General features: G+C 37.6%; 1 protein-coding gene across 1 annotated transcript in view; it reads left to right on the top strand.

The window, feature by feature from the left end:
• The window catches only part of LOC145987840 (uncharacterized), a 277,367-nt gene that overhangs the window by 243,571 nt on the left and 18,346 nt on the right, over positions 1-15,450 (top strand). Inside the window, exons 2-3 of the mRNA XM_083122582.1 lie at positions 4,980-5,078; positions 14,361-14,533. Coding sequence (XP_082978708.1) covers positions 4,980-5,078; positions 14,361-14,533 — 272 coding nt within the window. The remainder of the gene's footprint in view (positions 1-4,979; positions 5,079-14,360; positions 14,534-15,450) is intronic.

Below are 15,450 nucleotides of genomic sequence, written 5' to 3'. Positions count from 1 at the left end.
CTAAATCACGTCTTTCTTACCTTGGAATTTCTCTTATTGATGTCATTTTTTCCTTTCTACTGCCCTCCTCTAGGAAATGGCAAAATAAAAATACAAAATATTTACAGTGGAGTTTATAAATTGCACTAAGCAGCGTTGAAACCAGCCACTTTCCTCCGGGGGAGATATCAAACTTCACGGGTATCAAATTATAACACTAATGAAAACAATACCAACTATATCAAAATTGCGCCTTACCTCTAATACGTAAGAAAATAAAAGGTTTCAATATTCTCTCTGCTCAAGCACTCTCTCCAAAACAGACAATAAAAAGTTGTACTTTCCGGAACCTCGTCCTCTTATCAAGCTGAATCTTCTGGTGTACCCCATGGCAGTGTTCTTGGACCTCTTCTCTTCATCCTCTACCTTGACGATCTTTCAGAATATCTTTCCGACTCATGTAGAAATCTTATTTTGTTCTCTGATGCTGCAAAATATACAGTAAAATCTGAAATCTGCCAAAGAATTTAGACTCCCTAATAAAGTGGGATAAAATATACAACTTGAAACTTAACCCTAAAAAATGTGCTGCCATGGCATTCTCCTTAAAGAAAGAACACACTGAATGCAAAATGCTTCATTGAAAATAATTATGTTCAAAGTGTTACCACACTGAAGGATCTGGGTATCATATTTGATGAGACACTTTCCATTTCTGAGTCTCGCAGTCACTAAGTAGCTGAGTTTCCTCTATCGTTTTATTGTAATAAACAACCTGTCTGCTCTCAGTACTTTTTACACCCCTTTCGTTTTACCTAAAATTGATTCTGCTCTCCGATCTGGTCCATGGCATGCCCCTCAAATTTAGATAGACTAAATTCCTTCCTGACCATCTCTCGTCACCGAATTTCATCCACAAAATGCCCATCCTTTCGAAAAATGTTAAATACCCATACTCCTCACGAGAAACAAACTGGCAGACCATACATTCCTGCATGAAACAGACAATGGCAACATCAGAAGTGATCGCTTTGTCCAGGAATTTCACTTTCGAATGCAATCTCGCACAACAAGAAGCACTCATCTCTTCGCTTGTCAGAAGCCAAGATTATGCCTCTTGTAGCGTTCCATGTTCCACAGACTACCCAACCAATACAATAATTGACAAAAGGCACATAGACATTTTTGAAAATCAGCATGCTTTAAGAGGCTGTTGTGTAAAAATATGTGTCACTTTTCCGCGTGAAATTTTTGTTCTTGTTGTTATACTTTGTGTTATTTTTTGTTGTTGTTATTATCTTCTATTGTAAAAAATATTAAATATCTAATGCTGTAATTGGAATATTTTGTTAAATAAATAAATAATAAATGAGTTAGTACCTGAGGGACATCGAAAAAGTGTTATAAAAATAATTGTAGTATGTATGTATATTATTTATAGCAATGATAATCTTTTTCAAGTAGCCCCTTCCGAAACTGTTCCCTCTGGCACCCCTTATATAATGAAGAGTAATTTCTGTGCAGAAGTTTAGACAGCAACAAAATGGAAGAATGAAAAAGAATTTCAAAAAAGATGGCTAAGGATGAGCGAATACATGGTGACGCAGATGCAAGTGGCAAGCGTTATCTTCTCCGAACTTTTTCCTCGTCCGTGGACGTCGTTCATTTTAACGTCAGTCGCAGAGGAGCGGGACGTTTCAACCTCTTCCTGGGTCAACTGCGGCTGTCGCTTCTCCTAATGGATGGTTTGGATCATGGCGAGGAAAGGGGAAGCGCATCTATTTGCTTGGATGACACCAAGAGCATTTGCACATGCAGTGTGTGGTCGAAGTGACACTATTTTAACTAATGGAGTCCATGTGTACTTTGTGTGATATAATATTTTGTAAAGTTTTGTACAATTTCACCTCTTATGAAAAACTCCAATTGATTTAACAAGCTGCTCTCTCTGGAGGAAGCATTGGGAATTGTTTCTGTAGTGATTGCTAGAAATGTATTGCGCTAATGCAAATGCATAGCTAGCAGTAATCCAATGTATAGGGTTAACTTATTTCTTCTTATTTCCAGACGGTTTTCTTCAGCTTTGGGCTAATCGCAACTATTAGGATGAGGGATGCAATTCAATGATTGATTGTTTGATTGATTTAGTTTATTTTACTTCGTTTTTCTGCCACTTTTGGCTAATCGCGAAGATGAGGATGAGATTGTTCGATTGTTTTATTTGTTGTTTAAGTCCACTTCATGCGCAGAAAGGCTAATCAGGACTTGACCTACAGTTTAAAATGGAATCCGGACCACTCTGCCATGTGGCTCCGCCGAGTATCGAACCCGGGACCCCTTGAAATAATGAAATGATGAAAGGATATTCACAAAGAACATACATGCCCGGGCCGGGATTCGAACCTTGGAGATGAAATTCATGAATAAGCATTCACAAAGAAGACATACAAGTCCAGCACTCGAACAAGGAACCTTCGTGGCGACATCGTAAAGCTAGGCATTCAACACAATACTCTCGGTTACTTCGAGGCGGAGGGGCATGAAGTTTATTGCAGTATTTGAATATTCTTTTCCTCTGAAATTAACCTGCGGTCATTCTCCATTGTTCATGCTTTGGCGAATTCCATTTTAAGTTCAATTTTATACTCAAATAGACTAATCCGTGCTGAACCTACAATTTAAAGTGTACAAATGGCTTCAGCGGCATCCGACATCGTGAGCCTTTGAATGTAAGGCGACAGCATTAGCTGCTACGCAATCAAGGCCTTCTTCACTTTAGTGTCTTTTGCCGCTGTTGGTTATTTTGATGAAATAAATTGACTCGAACCTGTGACTTCTAGCTTCGTATTCTGACATTCTCTTCATTACGTCGCGAAGAGTAAATTTGATGTTCTTTAATTCACAATCCTGATGTGATCAGCACAACGGTCTTGATTCCTATACCCACCAGGTACCCATTTACTGGAGGCTGGGTACAACTCAGGGCGACTCCATGCATGGACATTGTTGGAAAAATTCAATCATAATCAATTGTTGTTTTAGGCCTTTAGTATTGTTGAAGAGAAATCAAGGAATGTCTTTGCACTTAACCCTTACCGGGGGGGGGGGGTTTGGCCCACCATCTCTATTTTTTCAATTTTTCAACTGAAAATTTTTATAGAAAATTGAAAATAAATTACATTGTTCCCTAGGGTGTTCCCAATATTTCTGTATTACTTTTGTTCATAAAAACATAAGTGTAATGTAAATAGGAGGCAAAATGCAGTAGGTGGGTCTATCAGGCGCCATCTTTGAATTCGTGTTGTTTGAGACACTCTTGCCAGTGAGAGTGTACAATTGGTTGATAATGATGGTAAGTTTTTGTATTTATTATGATTAATAAATAACTATACATCTATAATCAAAGGAAGCAGTGATTCAATAACAAAATGGTTTCTTGTACTCTAATGATAAAAAATGTGACCCTGTGAGCCCTCCCAACCCCCCCCCCCTCCTCACGTAAGTAAGTTTTTCGAACGGCACAGGTAAGCCATGGTTAATGCTAGAAAGAAGAGTATTCAGAACACGTGCTTTGCCTATGTAATCTTTTTAAAAAATTCTCGAGACTCCTTTATCTTTTCACGGTATGCATTATTTCAGCCTCACTATAAAGCTGTGACGGGTAATTAAAATTCCAAGTTCATCTTCTTCATTTTTCCAATCCACTTCTCTGAATTCTACATTGATGCATCAATCCGCCTGTGGTATCTATGTAATTTCGTCTCTAACAGGGAAATATTTCGTTGAAAGTAGCAATTAATATTATGCAGAAGTCTCGTATTTTGAAGGCCTGAACCGCAACAAACGTTCCCCGTGGAATTCATCAAAGGAATGTTGGCGGCCAATTTACTCTTGACTGAGGTTACAGATGAAATATAACCCATCATTCTATTTCCCCATGCTTGTGGTAAACAGGAATTCAACATAACCAATCAATTCCAGAAAGTATGTAATAATTCTTTCATACAGCATACTTTATCTAAGGGGCCTCCCGGGATAGTGTTTTGTAAAATAAATGTAAAGTAGTGGTAACGTCGCCGCCTTGTAATCAAGGCTTCGATACCCGGTGGAGGCACATGACATAGTAATTCGGATCCCACTTTGAACTCTGATCCAGTCCCGATTAACCTATACGTGCATAATGTGGACTTAAAACAATAAATAAAACAATCAAACATACTTTATCTAGGTCATATATAGTACTGATAATTCTAATTTATAGTATTTTACCGTTACTTTTGCAACTCAAGTTTTATACTGCTATTGTATTATATTGCTTTATTTTACTAGTTTATATATTGTATTATGTGGGTGAACTGCCATTAGATAAAATTTGTCAAAAACTTGTCATAATTTGGCTATTTAAGAAACATAATCGCTAGAAATAAAAAAGAAATGCAATTGAAATGCTAATTAATTATGATATGAATTATCCGTATTAGCATGGTTTTGTATGTATGTGGAACGTGCTCCCTTACACTGATAGAGAAATATTAATTAAGAGTTTTTTAAACTAAAGTCTTACGACAGATATTTATATCTAAAAGAGATGAAGCAACAGAGCAGTGGAGAAGGTTACATAATACTGAACTGCATAATACTGTATATTTCCATCTCCTGATATTATTAGAATAATTGTATCAAGAAGTCTTCAATGTAGCCATGTATCATGTATGAGAGAAGATAGAACTATAAAATTTATTTTAGTGCAATGGACCAGGATTCACAGTCGTACAGTACTACATGCATAATTACTGTCTTTTATGTGTTTAATCTTTAGAGAGGACAGATATTTATGAATGAAAAAGTAAAATGCTTTAATTTCCTCTTTAAAATCGTTTTCGTTTGTTAAAAGATTTTTAATTCTAATCAATAAGAACGAGTCTTCATTTTCATCGAGTTGTCCTGTTTTAAAATCGCTCTTTTCTCTTTTTCTAATTCTTTGTCTTCACTTTTTCCAGGTTTCCTGTCGTGGGACGTCTCGCAGGCCCATGTTGACCTGGAGAAGGAGTTGCTGGCGCTGGCCAACCAGGCTCCCGAGGGAGAAGAGGCAAGGAACGGTGAGTCAACGCCTGAGTGTGTTTTGCAAAGTTTGGTTAAGTAAAACATTGACATTGCTAAAGAGTCACAGGGAAACTTTCTGTTTACATTAGCCGTGGAAAGAACGGTGAGATTTGGAGTTTAGCAATAATTCACTTTATGCATGTAAGCCTTTGTGGTCCGTTTCTCCTCTCCCTCAGCGTTGAGAAGTGGACTCACTTGTCTCGCTACCAAAAGTTACAGGCTCCATTCCCGGTATGGTGTTATGTACACTATATAGCCAAAAGTCACCGGAACGTGACGGTAGTGTCATGGGGCATGGCTGCTTTTCCTGGTTTGCGCTCGGGTCATTAGTTTTCGTCGATGGCAACATGGACAGTGGTGTTTATGACATTTTAGACAATAGCATGCTGCCCACAGTGTGGCAACAGTTTGAAATGGGCCCCTTTCTCTGTCAGCACGATAATGCCCCTGTCCATAAAGCAGGACCAATTGCATCGTGGTTTGAGGACAATCAGGTGGACGTGCTTAGCTGGCCTCTCAAAGCTCCGACTAGAACCCCACAGAACATCTTTGGGATGAACTGGAGCGTCGGTTGCGTGCCAGACCCACTCGACCGAAAACCATCCATGAACTATTCACGAGACTACAGGACGAATGAAAAAGATCATCAGCAATATACCGAAACTTAGTGGAAAGCCTGCCCCGAAGAGTAAATGCTGTAATAATAACGATAGGAGGATCGACATCTTAGTAGTTTCCTGGCTGGTGTCTTTGGAATGAACAGCACTGGGTGTCCGGTGACTTTGTGCTATATCGTGTATTTAACTATTGCACTTTTCATGTCTTATTTTACCTATTGAAAACTTTCTGGAATAATTCATGCATATTTTAATGCATTATTCATACTCCATATTTTCCGTAATTATACACAAATCCAGCAGTAACAATTTAATATTAACTAATTCATTTTAAAAATTTTACTTCTTGAATAGCAAAACAATTAGCAATTAGCAATCTTTCGTTTGTAGCGTCAGATGTACGAAAATATACAAACAGGATTTACGGTATAAATTCAGCTAATCATCACTGATATTCATGGTCCAGATTAATCTAAAAAGACGGGAAAAGACATAAAATGGGAAGAATATAAGTAAATACCATCTATTTGCTTGCAATGAAGAGATCAATCATTTTTTCTTCCAAAAATTAGAAAATGCTTTCTTTCAAATACAACAGATATCTCGGAATTCGTGTGCATAAATAATATTATGATGCATAATTGTTTTAACAAAACTATAAGTTTTATCTTCATGTCTAGGGTTAACTTTTTAACACATGTTATTTTGCAACTAAAATTATAAAGGGCTAGTTAAAACAATTGAACTGTTTCAACATGTTATTATTGAATGTTTTAGTTAAGTTAATTTTACACTCGGAAACTCTAGTATGTACTGGTCTTACGGTTTAAGGTTAAATCTTACCCACTGCACGATATGCTTCCACGAGGATCAAGCCATGATCCCCTTGACTTCTGTTCTATCGAGACGGCCTAGTTTATTGTTATTCGGATTGGATTGGACTTTAACGTACAAATGTAAAACAATTGTGACAGTTGACCTGAGAAGCTCAAAATGGCTCAATATGAATTGCAGTTGGAACTCAAGATTATCTTCATTCTTCTACCACTGTGTAGGAGGCGACACTCTTACAATATGGCAGCTATTGTCAATGTGACAGGAACTTGATAGTCGCTTGCCTCTCGCAGAGTGAACACAAGAACTCACTTACAGTTGTGTACGTGATGAATTGTAATCTTGTAACCATCCTATTTACTGATAAGAGTTGCTGCTCCGACCAGATAAATTGCTGAAATATCCACCTGGGAATCGAATCCTGGAGTTCTGCGTGGCAGTCAGACGCTCTTGTGGCTGGACCACCGCAACTCCAAACGCTAAAATGATTTTTAAAATTTGAAAATGTAACCTAAAAAATAGCAATTACATCAAAGTAATATTAAATAGATGTTTCGGATCATTCTTGCTCCATTATTAAATAGGTGTGTTTCACCTACGTCACAAACTGTTGCATTGTGTCTTCGAGCAGTCATGATTGAGGCTAGTTCTTGTAAGCATACGGAATTCAAGCGGGCGGCAGAAGATACCAACACAGAGATTCATGATTGAAAACAAACGTGCAGTTATTGAAGATATAACGAACGTTAAGTGGTTGATATTTCCTTACAAATTACAAATAAAATTCGCCGCAAACATGGCGGTTGTGTACACCCTGACGTCACACGAAACCCACCTATAATTCACACATTTTCAGCGTAGATAGAACACTTTATTCCACTCCTGTCGGTGCGTGTCTGAATGCTAAAATTCTGAGAACATTATATGCTTATCCTTTACAACGACTATTACGATCAAGACATTGAAAAAACATACAAAAAGCGCTTTAAGATTCCAAGAGCGAGATTAGTATATCGTGTTCCCTTGAGATAACACATTAGTACTTATTTCCACCGTTATTTCGGCCAGTACATCTTATTTTTTGTTTGAAAATTACGATAATTTGCGTGCCAGAAAGATATTTCTCTTCAACTGACCATGAAAGCTTCTGCACTGCCTGTGCTTACCGCATTGAAACTGTGGAAGATATCCTGTCGTTGCGGCAACCCGGAGGGCGGCAGCGCAAAGTTGGTTGCTTGCGTGTCAGGATACTGTGTAGTCGCACGCGAAGTGCTGTCAAGGGCGTTGTTGAGGCTGCTATTACTGGCGCACATTCTTTCGCTTCCGGCTCCGAATCCAGGGGATTGTTACAAAGGTTAACACGACAACAAAGCACTGAGGGCACGAATCGAATGTAGGCCATCAGAACGTTCTTGCGTGAGTTTACACGAAGGCGAATTAATCATTAGAATGCGGTATTGTTGCACTGCAATGGCAATCCTAATACCATCAACCTCGCCAAGTGTGTTTAAAGTAAACTTTATCACTGTATTCATTTCAGAAAAGATTGAAGGCTCTACCAGGACTCGAACCCAGGTATCTGGGAAAAACTCTAAGTGGTAGTTATCCCTGTCATTCTCTATATCAAGTTTTGCTCAATTTGTGTTTTTTCTCGTAGCACAAACACAAACAACCACGTCTTAACCTGGATTGGTACACGGGACCCCTGACGTCGCAGCGCTCTGCACTGAAAAATCATTTTATTTTTTTTGTATTATTTTATTTCCTTTTCTTTAGGTCATTTAGCCTTGTCTAGGTTATAACGCTTTCAGATCAACATATATTTAATATACAAGTATATGCTGTCTTCACCACTCTTTCAAAAGCAAAAAAAGCAAGAATTGTTGCAAAACACCTACTGAACCGGAAGTTATAAACACATTTCTGAGACCGTGCAGTTCATTTTTTTTCCGGGGGGGGCTCTGGTGGGGGACAATCGTCGCACGATACGAACTATTCACCACAATTCCTTACTGTACTAGCCTGGACTGAACTTGACCGCAGCTACCTATATTTCGCCCCTCTTTCTTCCTAAATCAAACACTAAACTTTGAAAGTTCTCTTGAAAATGTCTGGCAGGTGATGAGTTTCCTTCCATAAATTTCACAAATTAGTTAATTTGGCCATGAATAACTGCAAAGGAGTTACTTTCGAAAATGGGCAACTAACTTTAGTTTTCAAAATGTATAACAGTAACTGGCTTGGATTTTCAACTACTGTATGTAACTAAAATTCAGATGTCTTTGAAAGTAACTTGAACCAAACCTGTCGAGCACATCATCATTCTGTCATGACACAGAGTCTCTGTATTTGTGTCATCAGTATTCAATATTGAATTTTTTACACAGTTGCATTTTCTGTTTCTAATTTGTATGTTTTTGTACCCCTTGGTTAATCGCGACGATGAAGATGAATGATGAACTGATGGAGTGGCGATGGGACAAACACAATGATACACCCATGCCTGAGCAGCGTTCGAACCGAGAACCTCTGGCTTCGTTTCGATGCTGACCACTTCTCTAGGGAGGATAAGTTGATAAATAAGTTATCTTGGTAAGGCCACCAACAAGCAGAAAATATTAATTTTCCATTGTCTTTGTAACAATGTATTGTAACTGAGAAGACAGTTTTGGCGAGGAAAGCTTTAATTCTAAATTGAACTGGCCAAGTTCATTCAGAGATCCACACTAAGAGATGAGGCAGTGAATGGGAATTCAAGGTGAAAGTTTTGCTCTTCTGAATTAACCGATATTTTCCTCTTAGGGCGGAATAAATACAGCATTCATTTGACAGGTATACACGTATAAGACACCTTAGAAACTAAGTCAGAGAGAAAATCGAAAATTATGAAAGGCTTCCAAACGAAGAGAGGTAGTATAATTTCCTCCAACTTTCTTCGAGGTATTGAAAGGGTTTTGAATAGAATCTCTTGTCGCTTTGTTTAGAGTTTCAGTGTGACCTACCAAGTAGTACTACCGACAAAAAAACATGCATTAATTATAATAAGTTTTGGAATCGCTCCAGGAACAATTTACATAATAATAATAAAAGTGTTAGAGAAATACGTAAATACAATAACCTGGCTTTTTCTTTACACTTTTTAGTAAATTTGCTTCATTTACTCGTTGTACCTCCTTGGTGGTCGATAGGGTTCAGTGGTCGACTCTTTGCCACTGACGTTCCATGTTTGAGTCCTGGCATGGGTGTTCATTTGTGTGTGTGTGTGCTTGTCTTCATCACTTTCATCTAATCATCTCTAAAGAGGCAGAAAAGAAACATAACAAAAAAACATTCAAATATTGGTACAAACAAGTTACCATTGTGAAATGTTACGCAGTTATAGTTCCTCGCTTCAAAAAAGTTACTCAGATAAAGTTGTGTTACGTATCTTAAATAAACGCATGCCATGAAAATAGGCGGCTGGGCAGAAATTTGCTGGTGCCACATTTTGGAAAAGCAAAGCGAGAGCGGGACAAAAGTCGCTGGTTCCCGCTCACTGTGTGGCAACGTCAATCGAACTGCTTTGCCTAATTCGAGCAACTCAGTACTCTCCGTACTTTCGAGTTCCATTCGATACAGAGCTGGCAATGGTGTGAATTGAAAGTTCGTTACAGGCCCCAGAAATGGAGTCCCATATCTACAACTCTACAACGAGATATTTAATTATCTTACACCTCCAAACACACGCGGTTGTGCTCCGACGTGGCAATAGCGCGAACTTCTTCCATTGTGAAAAGTAACTGACTTACAGTTATTCATTTTGAAATGTAACTTACATGATTATTGTTAAAATATCTTGAGTGAAGATCAGATATAGTTATTTGTTGCGAAAAGTACCTCAGTTAGAATTGCTCATCTCAAAGTTTTTCATTATTTAAAGTAATCCAGCTAGATTTTATTTTTTACGAAAGATAACTCAGTTAGTTATTTCTTTCGAAAAGTTACTCAAAGGTTACTCATTTTGAGAAGTTACTCGTGCTTACTCATTTAGAAAAGTTATCCAGTTATAGTTTCTTATTGTGAAAAATATCTGAGCGTAGCTCAGTTACTGTTATAAAACGTAACTCATGCTCAAGTTGAAGGGTTGATTACGTATTCTGAAAAGTAACTCTATTCTCAGATAGGCAACTCGGAAATGGGTCTACAGTTTAAAGTGTGATCCGAACCACTTTGCTTCAACCTGAATCCGAACCCGAAACCCCTTGATTATAAGACTGCAACGTTAGCCACTATATTATCAGGGAGGCCGTAATTCAGAAAATAGCTCAGTTGCACCAGCAAGCGACTGGAGGATTCCTTTTAAAGAAAACACCACTTGTCTATTGTTCTGAAGTACTTCACCCACACCTATTTAGAACTTTGTTTAATTAAGGGGACACTTAATACGTTTATAACTGAATATATTTGGAAAGAAAACTCAAAGTACAAAACCTTGTATTTCCACTTGCAGAATGACTCACTTGCTCATCCAGCTCAACACAGAACACTTGAAATAACAAGCGTAACAACGAGTACAACGTTTCAAGTGAACACTGCAAACATTGGAAAACCTACGCTTTGTCAGAAATAGAGAATCGTATTTAATGGTGAAATCTCTTGCTTTAGAAGCCTAACCGCTCTAAATTATTTTGGGTGTGTTCCGACAAACTAACTCAGACTGAACTTCCTAACTCAGGAACTATGGGAATTCAAATGAAAACAGTGCTCTTTCAGGAACTGATCTATACCAGTTGGATATTTCAGTGAAATTTCTTCCTACAGTATGAAAAGGCATTTAAATGTTAAAATGATTTACAGTGTTACTTCAGATATTGTGTGTAACCCCCACCATGTCTTATATGCATATGTTACTAATGAATACATGTCGAAAGATGCACTAAAGATGTTTCGTCTTGTAAAATTATTATTAGCTACACTTTGGTACTCTATATTACTTAATTTCCCACACACAAAGAAACATACTTGATTGATTTATTTGACATCTGAAATTGATGAAGGTACACTCAAGAGAACACCCATGTTCAGGAAGGGATTCGAACTCGGCACTCCTGGCGTCGTAGCGCTCTGTGCTGACTACTCTGCCACGGAGGTCGGCCAGTCATGAATGAGTTTGAAGGGATCATTACTTGTAAGTTGCAACATATGTGTCGCGTGACGGTCCTCTCGATTATCTCCGTTGCGTTCCTCCCCTCTCGCTATGCAAATGACTTTCTTTTCAGTTTCCCCTGAGAAATATGCAAATAAGGATGCAAATTAATCCGATATATGCAGTCTCGTGCTGAAGTGGCAGGAAGGTGGAAATTATTCATCTTCTCAAATGGTAAACTGAAAGAACTGTAAATCCAGATGGATGGAGATCGGACAAATTTAGCGCTGAATTTCCGTTCAGCTTTCGCATCATACATTAATCCAGATTTTTGGAAATATACTCTTCAAATTTATCCTATTTTATGAAATAAAGGCTGTAATTTCTCTTTACGAGCGGCTACGACAGCTTCAAATGTATACCTCTTCAGCAGCTAGGGTGGGAAACAACGGGGGATGCAAGTAAGTGGTTCTACCAGGAGTGACTTTATTCCCCCATAAATAATAGTCAGTGATTTGTAAAAGATACGAGTATTTTCCAAATATCAATTTGTTCAAGCAAACTTGATTCGTTTCGTACAAGAGTACCATTTCAGACAGGGTGTAGCATAAACATGTTGTTTTCGTTAATAGAGTTTCTGTAATGGTGTTGGCAACACTTATTGTCATTTGCACCAATGTACGCCAATTACAGATATGAATCGCTGGAGCGAAACTCAACTTGCTGTGGCTGTGACAGCAATTTATAAAAATGGTGACACTGTTGCCGCTCCGAGAGAAGAACATCCACGATATTTTAATGTCGAAAGACAATACAATCAGGATGTGGGTGAAGAACTTTGAAGCTATGAGAAGTGCATTGAAGCAGAAACCAACAGAAACATTTCTAGTCAAATGTTGGAACGTGCTCGGACCATTTCGGTCACAGACTGTGCGAGTGTCAACGACGAAATGGTGGTCACCTGTAGGACGTACTTTTCAAAACACGAACGTGACTGTGCATATTTCGCAAATGTAAGGATGTAGATGATGTGTTTGTATTTTTAAAAAAAATAAAATGTAGAATTAGTTTCGTTGCACTTATAGAAGCCCATTTTTATGCCACTCGCTTTATTTATAATTGACGAAATGTGCCCAGCTTCCGATCAAGAAATTATAAACAATATTTTTTAAGAAGAAGATGCCGCCATACAATAATTCGAAAGTAATAAGTTTGACAATAGGGAACTATCTTCTCGCTTCATCATTTTCATAGCAAGTTCTTACAAGAAGAATTGAGCTACATTCAACAATTCATATATATTTATATATAAACAAATATATAATAAATATTAATGTAGAATGAATATTGTGTTTAAACATTTGGTGCTGAACAAGAAAAATGGTTTATATGCGTGTTGTAAATTGGAATAAATATTTGTGAAAATACGAAACATTTGGAGTGACCAACGGCGGAATAGCGAACCTTCTGGAAAAATATTTATGTGAAGAAATGAGCTTTTGTGTGAATTTCACTATTTGAATGTTTTGTTGTAGTTACTGTTGATAATAATGTTCATCCCTTCTCGAAAATATATACGAGTGACTTGGGTCCAGAGGGTCAACTCTACATTTTGACAGAAATGAGAAAGCAATGCAATTAAACTCGCCTGGATACTAATTTTTCTTGTGCTGAAAGGTCGAAATTGAATGAGCAACAATTTAGATTCGAAAATATATATATATATATATATATATATATATATATATATATTTATTATTATTTTTTTTTAAAAAAAAAAAAGATATTGTATTGTTTTGTGTGTTTCGTTATTTGTAGAGCAGTGAAGAAGCATGTGCAAGAAGCGTACATGCAGTTTCAGTACGGAATTGCAACAAGAATTTAAACTTCTGCATATTGACACAAACGCAAAAGACAAATCTCGCGTTGTGTGGGTGTTAAGGTTTTCTGGAGATTTGTAAACGGTTGGTGAAGAATAAAGCTGTTTTCAGGAAGATTCGTTGTTACTTCCGGCACTCCTCTACTTCAGCGTAGGATTAACATCAAAGGTTAATCAAAAGGGACCGGAAACAGAATGTAAGATAATAATTAATACCTTTCAACAACGGAAGATCATATTTCACTTATTGTTTATGATGTATTATTTATGTGACCATCCTTCAATAAATAATAATAATACGTTAATTATAACAATACTTTTATAATTATGTCGAACTGATTTTTCACGAGAGAGGGGGATAATCGTTTGGGATCACCCTAGTTATAACTCCTCTGAGATTCAACTAAAATTATTTCACCTTAGCATCCAGAGAGGACACATAGTTGGAAACAAGGGTTGTCAGATTTAACTCTTCCCTCATATTACAAATTTTCAAGTTAAAATTTATGGATCATAAAGTAACTTTAAAAGTATCTGTTGACAACGTTACTTCTATTGCAAAAAAATAATTACAGTGTATTACAGTTACAGCTATTTCTTTAACAGGTAGTTCTTGTAGTTATAATTCTCAAAAAAGTAATTGATACTTCCAAACAATGCTAGTTTTAGTACATCTTCTTGTAAATATGTGTGTATATGTATGTATGTATGTGGATATGTGTGTGTGTGTGTGTGTGTGTATATATATATAATATTGCGTGTGTGTAATTCTTTTCTATTTTTATAATTTCATTTTTTAATGATTAATCATATTCTGTTGCAGGTGAACGCCTCATCCAGTATGCGACTGAAAACTTAGTGACTGAAGTGCTAATCCACCCACAAGTAAACACACTGCTTCAGTGTGTTAAGAACCTTCTGTCCAGCTTTACTCGACACAGACATCTCATACATGCTGGTTACACATTCGCCGGGAACGGCTCCTGGATTTTACAAGTGAGTATTGTCCGTATTCTAATAATGTAATGGACGGCAAAGTATTTACCAATAACATTTAATATCTCTCTTATTTTCATTTTGGTTTCTCGTGTTTAAATGTCAGGATTTATCAACAATCTTTCAAAATTAAGTATATACGAACTCGATGCAAAATTTACCTTAATCTTCATAATGCTTAAAGACTGAATATTCTGGAAAACATATCTTAATTAACTTAAGTCTATCATATTTTGAATTGACGCTAACTAAATTTATTAATCTGTTTTTAATTGAACGTCATTGGGAGTGCCACTATTAATCTTAGCGACCCCGAAAAATATGGATTCCACACTAATATCGGTCGTTTTTTTATTATTTTTACATGTCACCCTCTTCCCACCCCACTCCTAGGGGTGTCAGGGTTGTCTTGGAGTTGAACGTCATTGGGAGTGTCACTATTCATCATAGCGACCCCGAAAACTATGGATTCCATACTATACCGCGTTTGTTACAACCTGTTCCGGTTCCCGCGCTAGCTGGCCGCTGGCTTTTCTCCGTGCTGGGGAAAGTCAAAGCCAGGCAGCCAATTAAAATACGCAACGTCGCAACAGCGTCTACGTAAGCGCCTCTCTTGTGGCTCCCATTCGCTCCTCGCTGCCCAGCAGACGATTTTTTCCTCGTTTCTCATTGGCACCGAAACTGTCGAGCGATCGCTAGCGCGGGAAACGGGACAGGTTGTAACAAACGCGGTATAATGTCGGTCGTTTTACATGTCACCCCCAACCCACCCCCACCCCCAGGGGTGCCAGGGTTGTCTTGGAGTTGAACGTCATTGGGAGTGTCACTATTCATCATAGCGACCCCTAAAACTATTGATTCCACACTAATATCGGTCGTTTTTTATTATTTTTACATGTCACCCCCTTCCTACCCCA

The sequence above is a fragment of the Lepisma saccharinum genome, chromosome 5 (assembly GCF_977018435.1).
Source record: "Lepisma saccharinum chromosome 5, izLepSacc3.1, whole genome shotgun sequence".
Classification (NCBI taxonomy): domain Eukaryota; kingdom Metazoa; phylum Arthropoda; class Insecta; order Zygentoma; family Lepismatidae; genus Lepisma; species Lepisma saccharinum.
This window is presented reverse-complemented; position numbering and strand designations above follow the sequence as displayed.